Below are 20,230 nucleotides of genomic sequence, written 5' to 3'. Positions count from 1 at the left end.
AAGGGATACCAGGCTTACAGGATTGGCAGGATTTCTCCAATGCAATGTGAATAAAGCAAAGAAGCAGGAAGAGGTGGAAGAACACCTCAAGGTTTAAAAAGAGGATGGCAGCCCAGCAATAGTGTCATGAACACTTGATGGCATCACGAGAGGCCAAATGGCACCAAAAGTGGCATCAGCCCCCTAAGACACCTTGAAGGGAGAATGAAGTAGAAAACATGGCAGGAAAAATCCCAAGGTACAGATAAAGGGACCAAGAATCAGAAAGAGTGGTATCAAGATTTCAAAAGCATAGGAGAGGTGCACAGTAGCACCTCTGATTAGTAAGAAGATCTCAACGTATAAGAGCTGGAATATGTCAGAAAGGTACAGTGACGGAAAGAAGTGAAGAATCCCAAGGTGTAAAATCTGCACATGGCAGCAAGGCCAAGCGGCATAAGGATCTGAAGGTGTAGGATGAGGGGCATAACAGAGTGGCATGGGAAATGCTAATCATTCTGTTGGTAACAATACAAAAAATAAAAACCCAAAGAGTGAAAAAACACTGAAGCACAATCTCAATATTTCACCAGCGAAAGGGAATGCTGTACAAATGTTTTCTGTATGTAAAATACTTTACACTAACATACCTCATATAGTGGGCACTTAGACTGCACATTGAATGTGGTGTCCTACGTCTTATGACTAAAACGAGTGACAGTGTATTTTATAATCATTGGCCCAGGATAAATACAAATATCCAAAACTCCCGGGTCTATATATTTTATAATATTTTTTGTTGCAAGTAAAAAATGTTTATACAAGAAGTGAGGTAAATATAATACATCCAAAGGAACTTATCTTGAATCTCTAGAAAAAGAACTAACAAGAGTTGTAAAAGAACTCTTTAAGTTCACAGGAATTGGCCAAGTGGAAGTGCTATCTCTTATGTCATCTGACGCTGCAGCATTTCGATTTCTTCTTCGATTTACATAGAAACATAGAAACATAGATGTGATGGCAGAAGAAGACCATACGGCCCATCCAGTCTACCCAGTAAGCTTTCACAGTTATTTTTCTCATACTTATCTGTTATCCTGACCACTGAGATCAGGGCCTTTATTGGTAACATTTTGGTTCTAATTTTCCTTCCACCCCTGCCATTGATGTAGAGAGCAGTGCTGGAGCTGCATAAAAGTGAATTATCAAGTCTACTTGGTTAGGGGTAGTAACCGCCGCAATAAGCAAGCTACGCCCACGCTTATTTGTTTACCCAGCCTGTGCAATTTAGTCCTTGTTGGTTGTCTTAATATAAATCCTCTTTTCTTCATTCCCCCCTGCAGTTGAAGCAGTGAGCTGTGCTGTATGGGGCGGATTTTCAGAGCCCTGCTCGCGTAAATCCGCCCAAAACCGGGCGGATTTACGCGAGCAGGGCCCTGCGCGCCGGGAAGCCTATTTTACATAGGCCTCCCGGCGCGCGCAGAGCCCCGGGACTCGCGTAAGTCCCGGGGTTCTCGGAGGGGGGCGTGTCGGGGGGCGGGCCCGGTCGTCGCGGCGTTCCGGGGGCGTGTCGGCAGCGTTTTGGGGGCGGGTACGGGGGCGTGGCTACGGCCCGGGGGCGTGGCCGCGCCCTCCGTACCCGCCCCCAGGTCGCGGCCCGGCGCGCAGCAGGCCCGCTGGCGCGCGGGGATTTACGTCTCCCTCCGGGAGGCGTAAATCCCCCGACAAAGGTAAGGGGGGGTGTAGACAGGGCCGGGTGGGTGGGTTAGGTAGGGGAAGGGAGGGTAAGGTGAGGGGAGGGCAAAGGAAAGTTCCCTCCGAGGCCGCTCCGATTTCGGAGCGGCCTTGGAGGGAACGGGGGGAGGCAGCGCGGCTCGGCGCGCGCAGGCTATACAAAATCGATAGCCTTGCGCGCGCCGATCCAGGATTTTAGTGGATACGCGCGGCTCCGCGCGTATCTACTAAAATCCAGCGTACTTTTGCTTGAGTCTGATGCGCAAGCAAAAGTAGGCTGATCGCGCTTCTTTTAAAATCTACCCCTATATGTATTCAAAGTAAAGTATTGGTTCGGGGTAGTAACCACCACAACAAGCAAGCTACTCTCACACTTATTTGTTTTCCCAGACTATGCAATTCAATCCTAGTTGGTAGTTGTCTGAATGCAAATCCTCTTATCTTCATCCCCCCTGCCGATGAAGCAGTGAGCTGCGCTGTATATGTATTCAAAGTGAAGAGTCAGGCTTAATTGGTGCGGGGTAGTTACCGCTGCAACAAGCAAGCTACTCCCACGCTTATTTGTTTACCCAGACTATGCAATTCCATCCTAGTTGGTAGTTGTCTGACTGTAAATCCTCTTATCTTCAATCCCCCCCTGCCGTTGAAGCAGTGAGCTGTGCTGTATATGTTTTCAAAGTGAAGTATCAGGTTTAAATGGTTAGGGGTAGTAACCACTGCAACAAGCAAGCTACTCCCACGCTTATTTGTGCATTCAAATCCTTTGTCCCACATTTCCTCTTGCTGTTGAAGCATAGAGCAATGTTGGAGTTGCATTAACCATGTGCATGTTTATTGAATAAGGGTATTAATCACCAGGAAGTAGCCATCATTCCCACAAGCCACCCCCATGCCTCTTCTCTTCATTCACATCCTCGAGTCTTTATGGATCCACAGTGTTTATCCCACGCCCCTTTGAAATCCTTCACAGTTTTAGTCTTCACCACTTCCTCCAGAAGGGCATTCCAGGCATTTACCACCCTCTCCATAAGGAAATACTTCCTGACATTGGTTCTGAGTCTTCCTCCCTGGAGTTTTAAATCGTGATCTCTGGTTCTGCTGATTTTTTTGTCACTTATAGATGCCACATATTCCCTCCCAGACATATTAATGTCTGGGAGGAAGGCCTGGAGATTTCTGTGTATACAAAAATTACATTTGGGATGCTATACGATGCCATATATAACACTTTGTGGTAACCCCAAGTTCCCTAGTGGTCTGGTGGGTTCCATTTTCCAACAATGGTAGACCCGAGGACTGAAGAGTGTATTTCAGCTATTCGCTCCAGGGACAGGGATTCTATGGTCTTTCCAAGAAATCCAAAATGTATATGGGATACGGAAACAAGACTTCTTTGCATACCTGCAGGCGAGGCATTATGTATACACCCTCATTGGAGCTTACAGTTTGGGAACCATGAGGGAGCCCTTGCGTGCCTTTTTTATGCCGTGCTCAAGGAAGGGCCACTCGTGCTCCACTCTTTCCCATGCTTTAAGAGAAATACCGGATCACTCGGCAAAACTGGCTATTCAGAATAAATGGGTACGAACTGCTGACATCTACTTAGCCTTTTTTGATGTTGATGAAATTTTGGAAACCTGTGTCAAAGTGTCTGAAAATGTTATACTCCAGGAGTTAGGGTTTAAAATTTTGCATTGTATGTATATCTCCCAAGATCAAAGATATGCAGCGAAACTATGTGACTCCGGGGAATGTATCATATGTCAGAGTGGCAAGGGGACATATATACATGGATTATGGGAGTGTACCCAGCTGGATCTTTTCTGGACGGAAGTACTGGCGAGCCTGGAGAAGATTTTACGAATCCAGGTTCCTAAGGATTTAAAGATTTGTTTATTGCGCCTCCCCACGAGGGAATTAAAACACTTACCAGACTGTGTTTTGAGGTTTTTGGAAAAATTCATGCTCATTGCCGCTCAGACAATTATGTCCCAGTGGATTACAAAGGAATGGCCAACAGGTGGACGATGGCACTCACGCCTGGTATCTTTGTTGCAACATGAGCTCTGGACAGCGCAATCACAGTCGCAGGCAAAACAGTCTATCTGTTCATCAGTGTGGAACAAGTTCTGGTGGTCACTCACAGACTCCAAACGGGATCTTATACTAACCACTACAGGCTACAAGTATACATACTCTGGAGATAAGCCGTCGACAAATTAGAGGAGAAGAGACTCATTCGTTAATTGTGTGTGTGTGTACGGGGATGGGAGGGGAGGGGATGGGATGGGGGGGGGAATGTAAGTGTCGGTTGATATTATTCCATCAATAGTATGTTGCTGTTTATTTGAAAACTCTTAATAAAGAAAGATTTAAAAAAAAAAAAAAAGTGTTGCTTGCACAAAAATGGCCACATCTGCTCATATGCGGGCCATGTATGAGCAATGCACATTTTAAGAAGCCACAAAGTACGTGTGTTCATACCCATTCGCACATTGAGAAAAAGGGGTAGAAAGTGGGTGGGGTATGGATGTTCCAGGATTGAGCCAAGACTTACGCGCATAGTTCCATATTTTTAAAAAGCTGACATGGCGCGTGTTGGTGTGTTATCTGCAAAACTTTACTGCTGGTTCTGATGAAGAGCAAGTCTGGAGATCGCTAGTTTTAGGGCTTTCAGCACAGTGTGAGGGTTCAGGGTCAAGTTGGTGGCTTTCAGGATGAAGAATTAGAGGGGTTTTGAAGACCTCAATTTCAACTGGACAAACTGGTGAGCTAATCAGAAAAACTGTTTTTTCCCTCATGCGAGCATGTTTTAAAATCTGCCTGCATACATGCTTAAAAGCCATTAAAACTCTTGTGAAAATATGGGTGGGACATTTACTGGATCTGCCTTTTAATATTATGTGCCCTTTACACATGGGAGAGGTATTTTAAATGATACGCGTGTACTTGCGCACATGATATAAAATTGCAACATATTTCCGCTCGTGCACCGATATGCATGTTTATGGGCACATGCGCGTCACTTTTAAAATTAACCAGTATGTGTAAACAAGTATAAAATACAAGGGAAAACAAAAAAAAAGGGCAAGGTTGATCTTAACAAAAGCAAAAACAAAAAAATCCCCCCAAAAACCCAATTAGCTAGATAGAAAGGCTTGCAAAAAAAAGAAAAGTCTTCAAAATGTATCTAAATTTAAAATAATCGATTTCTAAATTCATATCTGAATGAAAGGAATTTCAAAGCCTCAGAGCAAGGTATGAAACTGATTTCACTAATTCTCTCAAATCTAATATCTCTAGGAGAAGGTAAAATGAACAATTCTTGTTGTGAAGAGCGCAATAGCCGATCAGGTTGATGGGGAACAATTAAGCTGGAAAGATATGAAGAAATTCTCCAGAACAAGGCCTTGAAGGTCAAACATTCTATTTTAAAATTAATTCTAAGAGATATTGGGGCTGATGTAATAAGGCCCTTGCTGAAATCCGCATTCATTTTTCTGCATGGATATTTTGATAAACGTGGAAAAACCAGTAGCAGCACAGGCTGTAATAATGGCCACATATGCTAATTAGATACACCCAAAAAATCTATGCACATCAAATCCATGCGCCATCATGTGCACCGTAACTCACGCTCGTGATCCTATGTAGTAAACCCGCATGGATACCCATTGACTTGTGAACACCTGCAATTGATTCTCAGGGTAAAAGCCTTTCTTTTTAAAAAAAATGAATAAATCAGTGGTTTGGAAGTTGATGTGAAGGTGGGTAGAGCAATATCTAACCCCTTTATGATAAGACTCCGACTGCTGGCGAGAGTGTGAAATGCAGATCAGCGATTCTGCCTCATCGTGAAGCTGGCTTCTCTCTACCAGTTCCATTAGCCGCTTGGCTGACCCCCAAAAGCATCAGGCAAAAGGTCTCCGGTCCACACCAGTACTTTCACTTATCTTCTACTCGGACCCAGGTGCTAAAAACCCACATTAAAAAAGTCATGCTAACCCAATCTCCCTGATTGCATGGCTCCCTGTATTTCCCATGATTAGATAATCGCTTCTTTTGCATGGAATTAGTATGCAGTCACGCAGGTTTTTAAACGGGTTTATGTGCGTGGTTTTTCCCATGTTCAATACGTTATTGCATACCCATATGAGACTAGCGCGGGAAAAACCCACGGTGAAACCCACACAAGAACATGCAAAAACCTGCAGCAGCTTTAGTGCTGCTTATTACATCGGCCCCATTCGAAGCTAATGCAGCTCATACAATAGAGAGGTGACGGTCAAAATTCTTTGGCCAAAAATTAATTTAGCAGCAGTATTTTGAACAGTTTGCAATCTCCTTGTCTGAACAGATATTAAGCCATGAAACAGGGTGTTGCAATAATCAAGTATTAACAATATAAAATGGTGTGTTAAATTTATGAACCCTCCTGTAGCGGGCTACGGGAGGCTCCTTACCTCTTCCTGGAGGCTGCTCCAAGCCAGGGTCTCGCCTGTGAACTGTCCAGGATTTGCTCCAGGGCCTGGGAGGCCTCAATGTCCGTGGGGCCTGCCTGAGGCTGCTTGTGTTTGCATGGACTTCCTGGTTTGAGCCACGCCCTTCCCTAGGGGCCGGCCCGCAGCACTTCTCCGTAGTTATAGGGCCAGCTAAGCCTGGGCCTGCCAAACTCCTCCCAGGGAGTCGCTGGTCTGCAGCCCTATAAAAGGACTTCAACTTCAGTCAGTCTTGGCCTTGCATCATCATGACTTCCCTCTGGAGGCTCCTGCCTGCCAGAACTTTGTAAGGTCTTTTGTTCTTTGTGGAGCTCCTCGTCTCATCTGCTTTTATTCTATGTCTTCGTGTCTTGATGTCTTGCCTGAGGTCCCTGACCATGTCCCGATGTTCCGCCATGATCTTCCTTATCCTGATGTGTCCGCCTGCCAGTATGTTCTTCCCTGCGTCTTCGTCTGGTGCTCTCGAGCCTTCTGTTTCTGTAAGCCGGTGCTCTCGGATGGTGTATGCATGAGAATGAGGTGGCTTACAGGTGGGAAGTGTCCCTGTGCTCCTGAGCCTCCGTTCCTGCCAGCTTTGGGGGAAGCTTCGGATGACACCGGCTCCGTCATTGGAGTTCCTCCTTGCCTGGATATTCCCTGTGCTGTTCCACTCTACTCGTGGTCCGTGACCAGCCTGCAAGGGCTGTGTAGGGCACGCAGTGGGACAGGGTGGTCCGCGACTCAGTCCCGCGGGTGGCCTGAGTAGGGCGCCCTGAGAGACAGTGCCAATGTCCATGCCTTATGTGTGCTTGTTTGGATGTCAAGTTCCTCGTCTGTGATGCCGATGCATCAACCCTGCTGTTGTCAAGTTCCTCGTCCGTGATGCCGATGCATCAATGCTGCTGTTGTCAAGTTCCTCGTCCGTGATGCCGATGCATCAACCCTGCTGTTGTCAAGTTCCTCGTCCGTGATGCCGTTGCATCATCCCAGCTGTTGTTAAGTGTCTTGTCTGCGATGCCGCCACATCGTCCATAGTCCTGTTTTCGTGTCAAGGCCTCCGTCTGCCCTCAACCTCAGGCCAGGCCTGCTGCTCCAATGCCGATCAAGCGGCAGGTCTGAAAGGGCTCGGAACAGTTGGAGGACCGTTCCCCTACCAACATCCTTGGATGTTGGCCTTGGGAGCTTGCAGGCCTGGCAGAGGGTCAGACCGTCAGCCATGCGGAGCCACCGTCAACCCTCGGCTCGGCCCTGAAGGTCTGGGCCCGGGCTGAGGCCCAAGGGCACACAAAACCCCCGTACGTAACAGTTAAAGTCTTAAGATCAGAAGAATCAAGGAAAAGTTTCAGGCAATGAATAAAACATAAAGAAATACAAACTCTGTAACAGAAGTGAAATATGCTCTGAAAAAGAAAGCAAGAACTGGGTCAATATGAACCCCCAGAGTAGTGATAACATTATTAACTTGAACTGGATTACAGGCCATAATGGGAGAAGGAAATACTCCTCCCACTCAAAAAGTCACAAATCCCAATATTTATTTATATATTTCTTTGATTTAGATTCTACAAAAGAGTTGCAAAAAAGGTTCCAAGACCACCATGAAGGGGAATAAAAAGGATCAATGCCTTTTGGCCTGCCCCATTTGTGGTGACTCACCTGCTGCAGCTAGCGGCTTTTTTTTTTGTTCTTCCAGCCCCATGGTGATCTCATTTGCAGGTCATTGCAGGAGGCTGCAGCAGTTGAGTGAAACATAAGAGGACAGCGAGGAGGAGTAATGCTCACTGGCAGGATCTTGATGAATGGAAATCATCCCTCTCTCAGCCCTGTGGCCAGATGGAGAGCATCTGGAAGTTCTCTACAATGCTATGGAAATGATAACTAGCAATGTATCTGATTATTATGTACTAGATTAATGCACCAGAGTAGGAAGTAAGATTATAAATAAATCTGCAGTGGGAGAGTAAGGACAATGAGAAAAATGTGCTCGAAGACTCACAACAAACAATATTGAATTGTATGTTAAGTACAGTAAACTTTCATTTAGAGAAGAACATTTTTATAATTTCCCTCTGGTGTGTTCAAGCTCTTCCGTACTGGATTGACTTTTACTGTGGTATCACCTGTACAACTTAGATAATATATTCAATTTTTTTCTTATCATATCCTAGTATATTGTATAGTAGTAATCTTTATTCTTACCCTTTTCTACTTACTTGTTGCCTCCTTAATACCATAGGAGTACATTTTCAAAGGAGTTATGCACATAAAAGTAGCATATATCATAGCAATTTTCAAAAAGCTCATTTATGAATGTAAAACCTTATGAAAATTTAAAAGCCTTTTTATGCCAGTTGTACACATGTAAATCCTTTTGAAAATTACTTCCTTAATATTTACGGTAGCTTTGTTTCTATTTTCCAACTATGCCTACGATTCCTCTAATTCCTCTACTGCATGGCATTTGATCTAGTGTATCACATTTTCATGGATTATTTCTGGTTAGGTCAATGGCAATGTGTTGTTGTTATGTCATTTGTAATGCAATATGATCTGTCATACTATCTGTAATTCAATGAGTAATGAATCTTACACCATAAAATGCAATGCCAGATCAGAAATGAGAATTAAATGGTTTAAAAATACCATCTATTTTTTTGCATTTTTTTTGTAGCAGGCACATTAAATTCTGTTAGCTATTTCTCTCTCTCTCTCTTTCTCCTTCTTTTCTCACTGTCTCTTTGGCCTTCATTCCACGGAATGTGGACACATTTTGAGAGATTTTTCTTCAGCCGAATCAAAAAGTATTTAACTTGATTTTTCATATATTAATTTGCTGTTGTTCAAAAATGGTCAGATCAGATACTGAGCATTTCCCCATCTTGGCCCCCAATAAGCAATTTTGGAGATTCTCCAAATTTGTATTAACATAAGGCAGGAAGTAAATCAACAAGTCTTCTGGCAATAGGCATGCAGCTGCATTCAAATCTATGGGATCAGCTTTTTATAAATCCCATTTCTTTTGCCTCCTTGTCTCGTCTCCTCTCCTTTCCCATATAACTCCTATGTATTATCCCTCAATTGCTTTATCTATTGATTTTCTCTCTCTTTTCTTTCCACTTTATGTAATTTATGTCCTTTCTTATGTTTCTTCTTGCTTCTCTTTTATCTTTCTCTTCCTCATATCAGCTTTCTTAGGTTTCTCTGCCCCATGTCTTTATTTTCTACGACTTCTATTTTAACTTTTGTGTTCCTTCACTTTTTAAAATTTTTTTCTCCTAGTTCAGTTCCTATGTAACCCAGGTATTTCCACTGCTACATTTCCTTTATATTATTGTCCCTCAAGTGCCTTCACCCAGATTGGCAACTTCACTTGTATCTTCTTCTTTCTTGTCCCATGCCATTTCCTCTGATTTCTTTTTCTATACTGTAACCTATTAAACGCTATGAGCAATTCATTTTTCACATGCCCATATTTTGTAATAATATTTTCTAAAGACAGGAGACTTCAGTTACCTAATTTGACGCTATAAATGAGACTGTGATGAATGGCTATTTAGGATGGCTATTCAAAACTAAAGCAAAAACTGCATGGGAGAAGAATAGCAGTGAATTGAGTGATAAAGAACATATAATGAAGAATTTTGGGTTGTTCGAAGTCCAAAATGTGGAAAGCATCAGAAGCCATATGACCCTAATTATCCTTGTGATATGAGTAAAGTTATTCAGATGATTAGATGTCCTATGCAAAAAGGACATCTAATCAGAACATGCATGGACTGTGACATTTGTGGAAATTAAGAACTAGAGCAGGGGTGGCAAACTCTGATTCTCAAGAGCTATAAACAGGCTTGATTTTTAGAGTATCCACAATGAATATGCCTGAGATACATTTGCATGCACCACTTCCAATATATGCAAATCTATCTCTTGTATATTCGTTATGGATATCTTGAAAACCAGACCTGCTTCTGGCTTGTGAGACCAGAATTGGCCACCATTGAACTAGAAATTAAAATTGCCTACACACACTTCAAAACCCATATAGTCTCATTTCCATGCTATTTATTTAGAATTGGTACCACAGGTTTCAATGGAAAAAAACCTCCAACACTCATACTCAAAGGAGAAAAGTGTTTATTACAGGGAAAATATTATCATTAATGTTTTTGGAAGCCTGTAAGGTACAAAGTATCATCTACTGAAATCTCAACAAGCAAATATGTGCAAATACTGCCTTCACTGCCTCAAAAGCAGGAACCAAAGGGAAGCAAGCTGCTGGTTTTGGTTGCTGCCCTTCTCTGTCCCATTAATGACAGTCTTGGATGAGTCTCCTACCTTTTTCTTCTGCTCCAAATCAAGAGGGAGAGAACAAGGCAGTAGTGGTATATGCTGTCCAAGTTTCAATTTCTTCTGTGTTGGGCTGCCTTCCTTTTTTTTACCATTCTGATCCTTATAAAGTCTGCTTCAACACCAAGGGTTAATCCAGTGAATCCCCTTTTGGTGGATGATAGATAAAACCCCAAAAGTTCTCATAGACATCTCCATGAGATATTACAGCAGAAAAAGGATAAGATTCACTAATTGGTCAAAAGTCCTTCAGGAAATAATTGGCAAGCAGTTGCAATCACATTACTGAGCAACTGTGCTGAGTAAGAACTCAGTCTTAGCTTATAAGTCACAGTCAGTTCTGGCAGCAAAGCTTTCAAAACCAAGCTTTCGGATAGTTCATGAGGAAAGCCACAGGGAAAAGCCCTTAGTAAATGTTCTTTCAGATAGTGTCCCCGGGATAATGTCCAACGTCTGGGCCAAAAGTCCATCTGGGTAACTAAGAGTTCCTCTTGAATAATCAATTCCATAAGATTAAAACTTTGATCTGGATTGGATATTGCTACCTGCTAGAGACTCAAGATTGATGGGATGCAAATGATGTCATCTGGGTCCCAATGCTTAGGAATATTTTCATATCCTCATTAGATTCCATCATCAAAACAGGTGTTAGAACAATATCTATTTTATAGCTGGTCTCAGACTGGATACAAAGTTTTAACAAGGGCATGTTCTCGGTTCTGGGCCAAGGATCTCCTTTCATATTATAAGGCAATGGAAACTCTCTGATATGAAGAAACAAACACAGTCTTTTCTCCTCTGAGTGAATAACAGTCTTATATAAAGTTGCCAAAAATCATCACAGTGCAAAACTTCATGTTTGCATTGCTTTAGGACTGCACTTCTATCCAGTCTGTGTGCATAGCAGTAGGCCTTAAAAAGTAGCGCTGGCGCCATTTTGAATATTGGCAATACGGCCGGCGCTACTTTTGCCCTCACTATGTCGACATAGTGAGGGCAAACGTAGCGCCGGCGCCATTTTGAATATTGGCAATACGGCCCGCGTGCAGGAGGTCGCTCCCGGACCCCCGCTGGACTTTTGGCAAGTCTTGTGGGGGTCAGGAGGCCCCCCTAAGCTGGCCAAAAGTCCCTGGGGTCCAGCGGGGGTCCAGGAGCGATCTCCTGCACTCATGACGTCGGGTGACAGGAACCAACACTCCCAGTATCAGGGATAGGGCACTGCGTGCAGGAAGATCACAACACTCACGGTATCAGGGATAGGGCACTGCGTGCAGGAAGATTACAACACTCCTGGTATCAGGTATAGGGCACTGCATGCAGGAAGATCACAAAACCCCCAGTAACTGGGATAGGGCACTGCGTGCAGGAAGATCACAACAGTCCCGGTATCAGGGATAGGGCACTGTGTGCAGGAAGATCACAACACTCCTGGTATCAGGGATAGGGCACTGCGTGCAGGAAGATCACAACACCCCTGGTATCAAGAATAGGGCACTGCGTGCAGGAAGATCACGACACTCCCGGTATCAGGGATAGGGCACTGCGTGCAGGAAGATCACAACACCCCCGGTAACCAGGATAGGGCACTGTGTGCAGGAAGATCACAACACTCCCTGTATCAGGGATAGGGCACAAGTTCTAGTCACATTGACTGATCAGTGATCACATTACTTTTTTTGTCAAGCTACCAACCGTTTCCACCCATCCCCCATATATTAAACCATCACCTCAGTGAGAACCTTGGTAACATCAATAAATAAGAGGGTAGCCAGCCAATAGGAATACATATTCATTCCTAACTGACTTAACTGACCTTAACTTGACCTGAAAAGTGTCAAATTGTATCATTTTCTGTTAGTGCGTACTAACTCCCGTTAGTGCGCACTAACCAAAAAACCCGATTTTTCACGATAAATCGGTGGAATTCCTATTGTATCGAGTCCCTTACCGATTAATGACGATTTTAAAATTATCGGATGATAATTTAAATCGTTAAAAAATGATTCACATCCCTAATCTCCAGTGCCCTACTCCATCGAACAGAGAGAATGCAATATTTCTGCTGTCTCGCTGTTTCACAGTGAAAGCATTGTGACTGCAGCATCGAAGATAATAAAAAGCCGTTTGTCAACTGTAAAATTCTTCTCTTGTCTTCATTTTTTAAACCTTTTCTTCACTCTAACAGAGTTCCCCCCCCCAAAAAAAAAACAAACCAAAAACAACTTTTCTCTGTGAAAGCCAACAGAGAAAACAGTTTTTTTGCACATGCTTAGACTTTTCACTGGTAGGATGACAGCATCAATTGATCCAGGTGTGAGCTATAGGTAAATTTAAAAAAATGCTTCACCTTGATTGGTCCTCCACCCTGCCTACTTGCTTACTCCTCCCACCTTGGCTCCTGTGTGGCTACTACCTCCCTGGCTTTGCTTGGTTGCTATAGTTACCAGCCTTCCTATAGCACTTGTACAAGGGCCATAGCCTTGAATGGGAAATATAAACAAATGAAATGAAAATGTTTGTTTATATTCCTGAGCACCCAGCATTCATTTTGACGGAGCTATGAATTAAACATTCATGGTGTCATTTGTTACATTTTACCCATTTTTTTAAAATAAATGCACATCCCCATTTGTAAGCACTTCTCAATTAGGCCCTTTGATTTTAGCATTGACATTTTTTGGTCTTGTCATAATTTTATAAATTTTTAAAAGATGATATTTTTCCATGATCATATGTTAAAAGAAACAAGTTTCATATTAGTTTCATACTTAGACATTTTTTTTTCTTAGACTTGATTGAAAATTGGATTTAGGTACTTACCTTTTCCAAACCCAAACTGAGTTATAAATTCATGTTCAATAGGTATTTCCCTGTCCCAAAGTATTTAAAATCTAAGGGGCTAATTCATTAAACCATAGTATTTTTCTCTGAGAGAAAAATAATGTTGGGTCTCAAAGCCACAGTAAATGATCCTGCAGTTTTGTGATTCCCACGATATTTTTCCCTGCAGGAAAATACCACGACTTGTGGTATTTTACCATGGGGAAAAATACTGAGGCAGTGAAAGCTCCCCAAACAACATGTGATGGTAGCCCTGGGACTGTGGAGCCACCATTGCTTAAAGGAGCCACTCAGCCCCAAGTACACCTTCCTCAAAAGTAGTGCCAAACCCTGGGGATCTACATAGACTCCCTGTCCCATCCCTCCACCTCACTTGTAGGCAGCCTGTTGAAATAAAAAAAAAATAAATAATATATATATATATACTTTTTCTGTTTGGTGCAAGCCCCAACCCATTCCTTGTCTCAAAAAAATCCAGCCCCCAGAGATAGCCAGGACCCCCTCCCTCACCCCCTCAGAAACTCCTCATAAATACAATTATCTCTGCTGGTTCAGTGGACCCCCACACTCCCTGGACTCCTCCCTTACACATAAAAAGGTGAGACTCCTCTTGACCTCCCTTACTCATTGAGATGTTCCTTGTTGACTAGTGGGGCCCAGGTGCCACTGGCCTTTGCCTATAGAGGTAATGGCCAGCTGCCTTTTGGGAAAAGGCTGTCATCAGGCCTGGAGACTAGAGGGCACTCTGGGCCCTCACTACACTACCAGGGACTTCTTGGTGAATACAGGGGAGTCAGGGTGGGGTGTGCATTAGACCACCAGGGATCTTTTAATGTGTAAGGGATGAGTCTGGGGAGGTGGGGAATCCACTGGATCACCAGGGATAATTTTGTCTTTAAGGGGAGTCTAGGAGAGTAGGCTCGGGTGGGGTCTGGATACTTTGGAGAGGAGGGGAGGGGTTGGGGTAGAGATAGAGGGTAAAGCTTGTGCCAAGGGGACAAAGTATTTTTTTTTTCACATTTCAACAAAAGCTGCTCGCAAAGGCAAGAATGGAATAAATGCAGACCCTTGGGGGTTTTCATATCTTGTTGGGGGGCATTCTCAGAGCTGAGTGGCTTCTTTAAGACAGGGCCCCAGTAGCCTTAGACATGGCTTAATGTCCAGACGCTCCTTGGGAAAGTTAGCTACAGATCTTAAGTTGTAACTAGCTTCAAATGAAATAAGGCAGCTTGAGGATTCTTCAGCAAGCTGCATTATTTGATTTGTATCGTTTAGGATATTAATGAGCTGGTTAGCATGCATTTGCATGCTTATCAGCTCATTTAAATGTGTGTGGTGCCAGGGCTGGAATAACGTGAGATGTTTCAAATATCTTGCATTATTCCTGTGTTAGGCCATTTCCGCTCAAAAAACTGTGATTTTACACAATAAATGGCCTAATGCAGCTTATTGAATGAGCTTCTCATTCTAATTAGAGTTTGATTGCTCATGACAATTGAAAATTCTATGGTAAAATGTTTTATTGTTCACTACTTTTACTGAGTGTTTATCATACTTAGATGTATTGATGTGCTCGATAATGGTTAATCTAAGCAAGATATGCACTGTATACTTATAATGATTTGTATTCTTAAATAGGAAGTGCCGTCTGCTAATGAGAGAGCTCCTCAGTAGCTCATTATTTTAAAATGTAAAAAGATATATATATATATATATATATAGTGCAAAATGTTCAGTACAAGTTACCTATTTGTTTTGCTTCCTGTTTATACAGCTCACAATGTTAGAACTGGAACCTGTGAGGTTGTGGCTCTTCACAGATGTTGTAATAAGAACAAGATAGAAGAAAGGTCACAGACAGTGAAATGTTCTTGCTTTCCTGGACAGGTGGCTGGGACTACTCGTGCAGCTCCTTCTTGTGTTGATAGTGAGTCTTCTTATAATTTTCTATTACAACATATTTTTGCAGATTTTATTTTTAATATTTGAATTCTATATTTTGAAATTTTCTTTGAAACTATGTACACTACTAAAGGCCAAAGAGTAAGACTGATATAAAAGTGATTAATGCTATATATTTCCCATTAGACATACCCTGTTTTAGTGACTAGGTTTTGATTGGGTACTTCTCTTTCTATTGTATTTATTACAATTTATTGCTGCTCCCCCTTTCCCCCTGCTTGAAAGAGAGAGAGAGAGGGAGAAGTATAGTCGTGTTAAACTGTTCAAGTTTAGACAAAATCACAATGAGATGAATAACCTGCCAAAGATTCATGAGGTAACATATTAAAAAACAAGAGAAATCAGGCAATACCTATTAATGGACTATACATTTCAAATTTATAGATGTTTATGCATTTCAAAAGTTGTTTTCTATAATTTAAAATGGATAGGAAGGATAACATTTCCTTTTCCATATTCAGTGGAATGGTCTGAACTCTGTTTCTTTGAGGGTCAGCATTGCACAGGGCACATTAAATCCAGGTAAGACATATGCCAGTCATTCACATTAGATATTTGCTTGAGTGCCCTCTGGTGCACTACAACACACAGTCAGTGGTTTCAGAACAAAGATAAACAGCACATAAGCTCCTAAGTATACAGTCATTCTTACAGACTACAATGCTACCTTGCATAAAGGGTAACTTTCATATATGTAACTTTCATATATTTTCATATTATACTGTACTCACACTCCATTTACTCTATCTCTTTTATATTTTTTTTCTATATAATATTTATTACTATATTACTATGTTTAATTGGTTATCTATTCTATTTGTTCCATAATTATTGTTAGTTCTATTATTACCTGTTTTATTGTTCAACTGTTCTATGTAAAGCCCACTACTCTTTTTGGGCATTTAAAAGTTGTATGTAAACCGGATTGATTTGTAGTTCCTACAAGAACTTCGGTCTATAAAAATTAAAAATAAATAAATAAATAAATATGGGTCCGCACAGATTTACCATAGCATTATAGAATCTGCACAGCTACATCTGCACAACTTCTGAACTACACATATTTGTGGCTCAAAATGCACATGCATACTTTTTATATTCACCCACAAATACACACATATGGTGAAATGTTCATGCATTCCTGTAAATGTATGTTCTTGTATATTTTTATGTGCATGCACATGCATTTCCTGTATTGCTAGTGTGAACTTATTCCAGGATGGCGCCTCCACCCAGCAAGGCAATCAAATTTCAACACCAGGGACAGGTGTAGCCTGCAGTCCCTGTTTTTAGGAATGAGACCTCTTGTTCCTAATCTGGGGGTGTGAAGAAACAAGAGGCAGCAGAAGCAAGCCTGGAGTGGCCTGCGGGCCAAATTTAATTGAGGAGCCTTCCTATACCCATGGGATAAGTACATTGTGGGGACTGGGAAGCCGGGTGGGGGTAGGGCATGGGGTTGGGGTAAGAGTAGAAAGTATTAGGGGGCATGTAGAGGGCATGGGTAGTGATGGGGGATTGGGGTTTTAGGGGTAGGTTTGGGGGCATGTGGAGGGCATCTGTAGTAAAGGATGTTAGGGATAGGTTTAGGAAGGCATGTGGGGGTGAGGTGGGGATAGGAGGGATGGATATGGGGGTTTGGGATTGGATTTAGGGGTGAAAGTAGGCAATAGGGGCTTTTGGGGTGGGGGAGGGTTCAGAAGGAAGGGGACAAGGGGGGGGGGACCATTGTGGGCTTGTAGTAAGACAAGCGGCAATAGGATATATCATTACAGAAACTGATTCATATTAAACTAATGGCATGATCAATATACATGCGTTACTAAAGGGTTAAATAAAAGGAAAATAAAAAAAGAGATTAATTTAGAAAAAGGTCATAAGTAAAATAAAGGTCCAGGTAAGAGAAAGAACATTTTCAGGGACATGTTTCTGTTTTATCACTAACCACTATTTCAGCAGGGAGATAATTGGGCCAGTCTGCTTGTAAACTTATTCCCCAAAGCTTTGGGCTAGCTGTAGTTCCTGATCCTTCTCTTTGAAATCAATGCTCCTGGGGCCATAATGCATCAGAATGGGGTTATCTGAAAGCCTGGACTGGCCTGCCAGCTTCCTTTTGAAACTGGGTACCTTGGCTGTTCTGGGATTATCCCTATTTTGGTCTAATTTCTGGCCAGGTGATGGGACTCTACATATAGCTGCATGAAAGGAGAGTAAAGAATCGTGACACAAACTCAAGGCGTCATTTGAAGAAAAAGAAACATATCATTCTAGAGGCAATAGAAGCTGCAACATTGAACTAAGAGCTTTACATATTTGTAATTCTATCATTAAAATTGTATCTGAAAACTGGAGGGTGTCCAATGTAACCCTGATATTTAAACAGGGCTCCAGGGGTGATCTGGGAAACTATAGACTGGTGAGCTTGACTTCAGTGCCGGGAAAAATAGTGGAAACTATTCTAAAGGACAAAATCACAGAACATATAGAAAGACATGGTTTAATGGAACACAACCAGCATAGATTTACCTAAGAGAAGTCTTACCTCAGAAACCTGCTTCATTTTTTTGAAGGGGCTCATAAACATGTTGGTAAAGGTGAACTAGTAGATGTAGTGTATTTGGATTTTCTGAAGGTATTTGACAAAGCCCCTTGTGTGAGGCTTCAAAGCAAACTAAAAAAGTCATGGATTAGGAGGCGATGTCCTTTTGCGGATTACAAACTGGCTAAAAGACAGGAAACAGAGATTAGGATTACATGGTCAGTTTTCTCAGTGGAAAATGGTAAACAATGGAGTGCCTCAGGGATCAGTAGTTGGTCTGGTGCTTTTCAATATATTTATAAATGATCTGGAAAGGGATACAGTGAGTGAGGTGATCAAATTTGCAGATGAAACAAAATTATTAAGAGTAGTTAAATCGCAAATGGATTATGATAAATTGCAGGAGGACCTTGTCAGACTGGAAGACTGAATATCCTAATGGCAGTGTGATGGAGTGTAGAGACAACTCCTTCATTCTACCTTAAGGAGCCCACTTCAGGCTTTTAACCCAGGTCTCCTTAAGGCAGAAGGTCGCTAGGATTCTGGGTAAAGGCAGGTTCCCTTCACCCTGCCATAAGAGCCCAGAAATAGAGATCTTCAGGAAGCCCTAGGGAGCTTGTAGGACCTCACGATACACTCAGACTTGTTAGTTGTGCCTGGTGCAAGGTGAACTACTATTTTGATTCTTGTATCTTTGAAGCACTGTAAATAAATGCCTGCACCATAGCTAAGATGGTCTAGTCTTATTGTATTCCTAAACTATAACTGCAGCCACAACAGACCTGAATATGCTATACGTGGTGTCATTTTGTTTCGTTTTTTTTCTTAAATGGGAAGCACAAGTAAAAACCTACAGCCTCCAAGAGGAAGAAAAAAAACTGCTTGCAAAATTTTTTTTCTTGAGTCTTCTGACTTCAATTTCTACCACAGCAGGTCAAGGGGGTTATTCATGCCTCAGCAGTCATGGGTCAAGTAGTAAGTTAGAGCTGGACAGGACAGCAGGTGTTTTTTGTTTTTCTACCCTGTATGAGTTATCCATTTGGGAACAGACCCCAAAGGGAGTTAAAATGGAGCAGGTAATACAGGTCTTGGCTACAGGACAGCAACAGCTGCAAAAAGATTTACAAACACAAATAGGTAAATATCAGTGGCTACAAGACCAATTAATGCAACAAGATACAATCTTAACTCAGCTAACTGAGGCCCTGCAGTCGGCTATGTCCAAAATATCTCAGGCATCTTCACCTTCACATATCCTGTTTAAGATGAAGAACTTTGAATGGACCGCCTGCTTCTCGGCCTGGCTGGAGACCAGCTGGACAAATGACTTTTCTAATTTGCTCACCAGCAAAAGTCAAGTGGTGCTCCAGGCTGTTAATCCAGATGGAGGGCTTCCTATGAGGGCATCAAGGTAGCTATACTACAGAGAGTGGGGTATTGTCCAGAATACTATCAGCAGCAGTTCCGACGAGCTTCCCTACAGCCAGGGGAGAGCCCCAGAAACCTTTTTCATAAATTGAAAGATGCCGGTTGGAAGCAGCTCCTGTCGGTGGCAAGTTTGGGACTGAAAGTGGCTCATCAAAAACTCCTGGAGCAGTTCTTAGATGCTTTTCACCGTCCCATATGGAACTGGGTCTGCTGACACACCGGACTTACCCTGGAGAGAGCCCTAGGAGTAGTGGAAACCTTCCACCAAGCACAGTTAAAGCCTTCTGGCATAAGGGGCTTGGAGAGACAACCAATAACAGTGCCCTGGCATGGTACAGAAAATGGGGAACCTCTCCAACAAACCTCCAAGATAGGGAGCTGGGCCTTCCCATAGGAACTTCTGGTGCATTCACCCCCCGAATCTTCTGAAAGGGTTTGTTACAGGGTAGCAGATGGCTGTTCTCTACTGAATGAGCTTTGCAGAGCTGAAAGGCAGCAAATCTTAGTCAGCCTGCTGCTCCTAAATGTTTTCCGCCTTAGGCACAGGGATGGCTGTATGACAAAATGATGCTAGCTTCAGGGCCTGCTGGTGCCATTTTCAAACTGGGTCCCAGCAGTATAGGAGCAACTGGGGTGTACATTTTTCTGTTTGGTGCCAGGGTGGTAGAGGGGTAGGTATTTTTTTTCTGTTTTTTTCTTTAAAGTTTATTTTGGCTCACCAAACAAACCAAATCAATTAAACATTAAACACATTGAAACATAGAATTAAAAAAGCACCCAAAAGGACAAAATGAAATCATCCCCATTCTCCTGCCCTGGTGCTGAGGATACTATGCAGTGCAGACCACTTAGGACAGCATGCCCAGAAATGGGCTGCAGAACTCTGCTAGCATTCTAAGGCTGGGACTCTGCAAATCCATACCTG

At 42.6% G+C, this 20,230-nt stretch overlaps 1 protein-coding gene across 5 annotated transcripts in view; it reads left to right on the top strand.

Annotated features, from left to right (window-relative positions):
• TAFA2 (TAFA chemokine like family member 2) overlaps positions 1 to 20,230 on the top strand; it is a 505,302-nt gene that overhangs the window by 449,286 nt on the left and 35,786 nt on the right. For all 5 annotated transcript variants that reach the window (XR_003858735.1, XR_003858732.1, XR_003858733.1 and 2 more), the window contains one exon: positions 15,154 to 15,306. Coding sequence is in view for 1 of the 5 variants with exons in the window: in XM_029616859.1 (XP_029472719.1) it covers positions 15,154 to 15,306 (153 nt within the window). In the remaining 4 variants the exon portion in view is untranslated. The remainder of the gene's footprint in view (positions 1 to 15,153; positions 15,307 to 20,230) is intronic.

The sequence above is a fragment of the Rhinatrema bivittatum genome, chromosome 9 (assembly GCF_901001135.1).
Source record: "Rhinatrema bivittatum chromosome 9, aRhiBiv1.1, whole genome shotgun sequence".
NCBI classification, from domain to species: Eukaryota; Metazoa; Chordata; class Amphibia; order Gymnophiona; family Rhinatrematidae; genus Rhinatrema; species Rhinatrema bivittatum.
The sequence above is the reverse complement of the archived record's forward strand: the minus strand, read 5'-3'. Positions and strand labels throughout refer to the sequence as shown.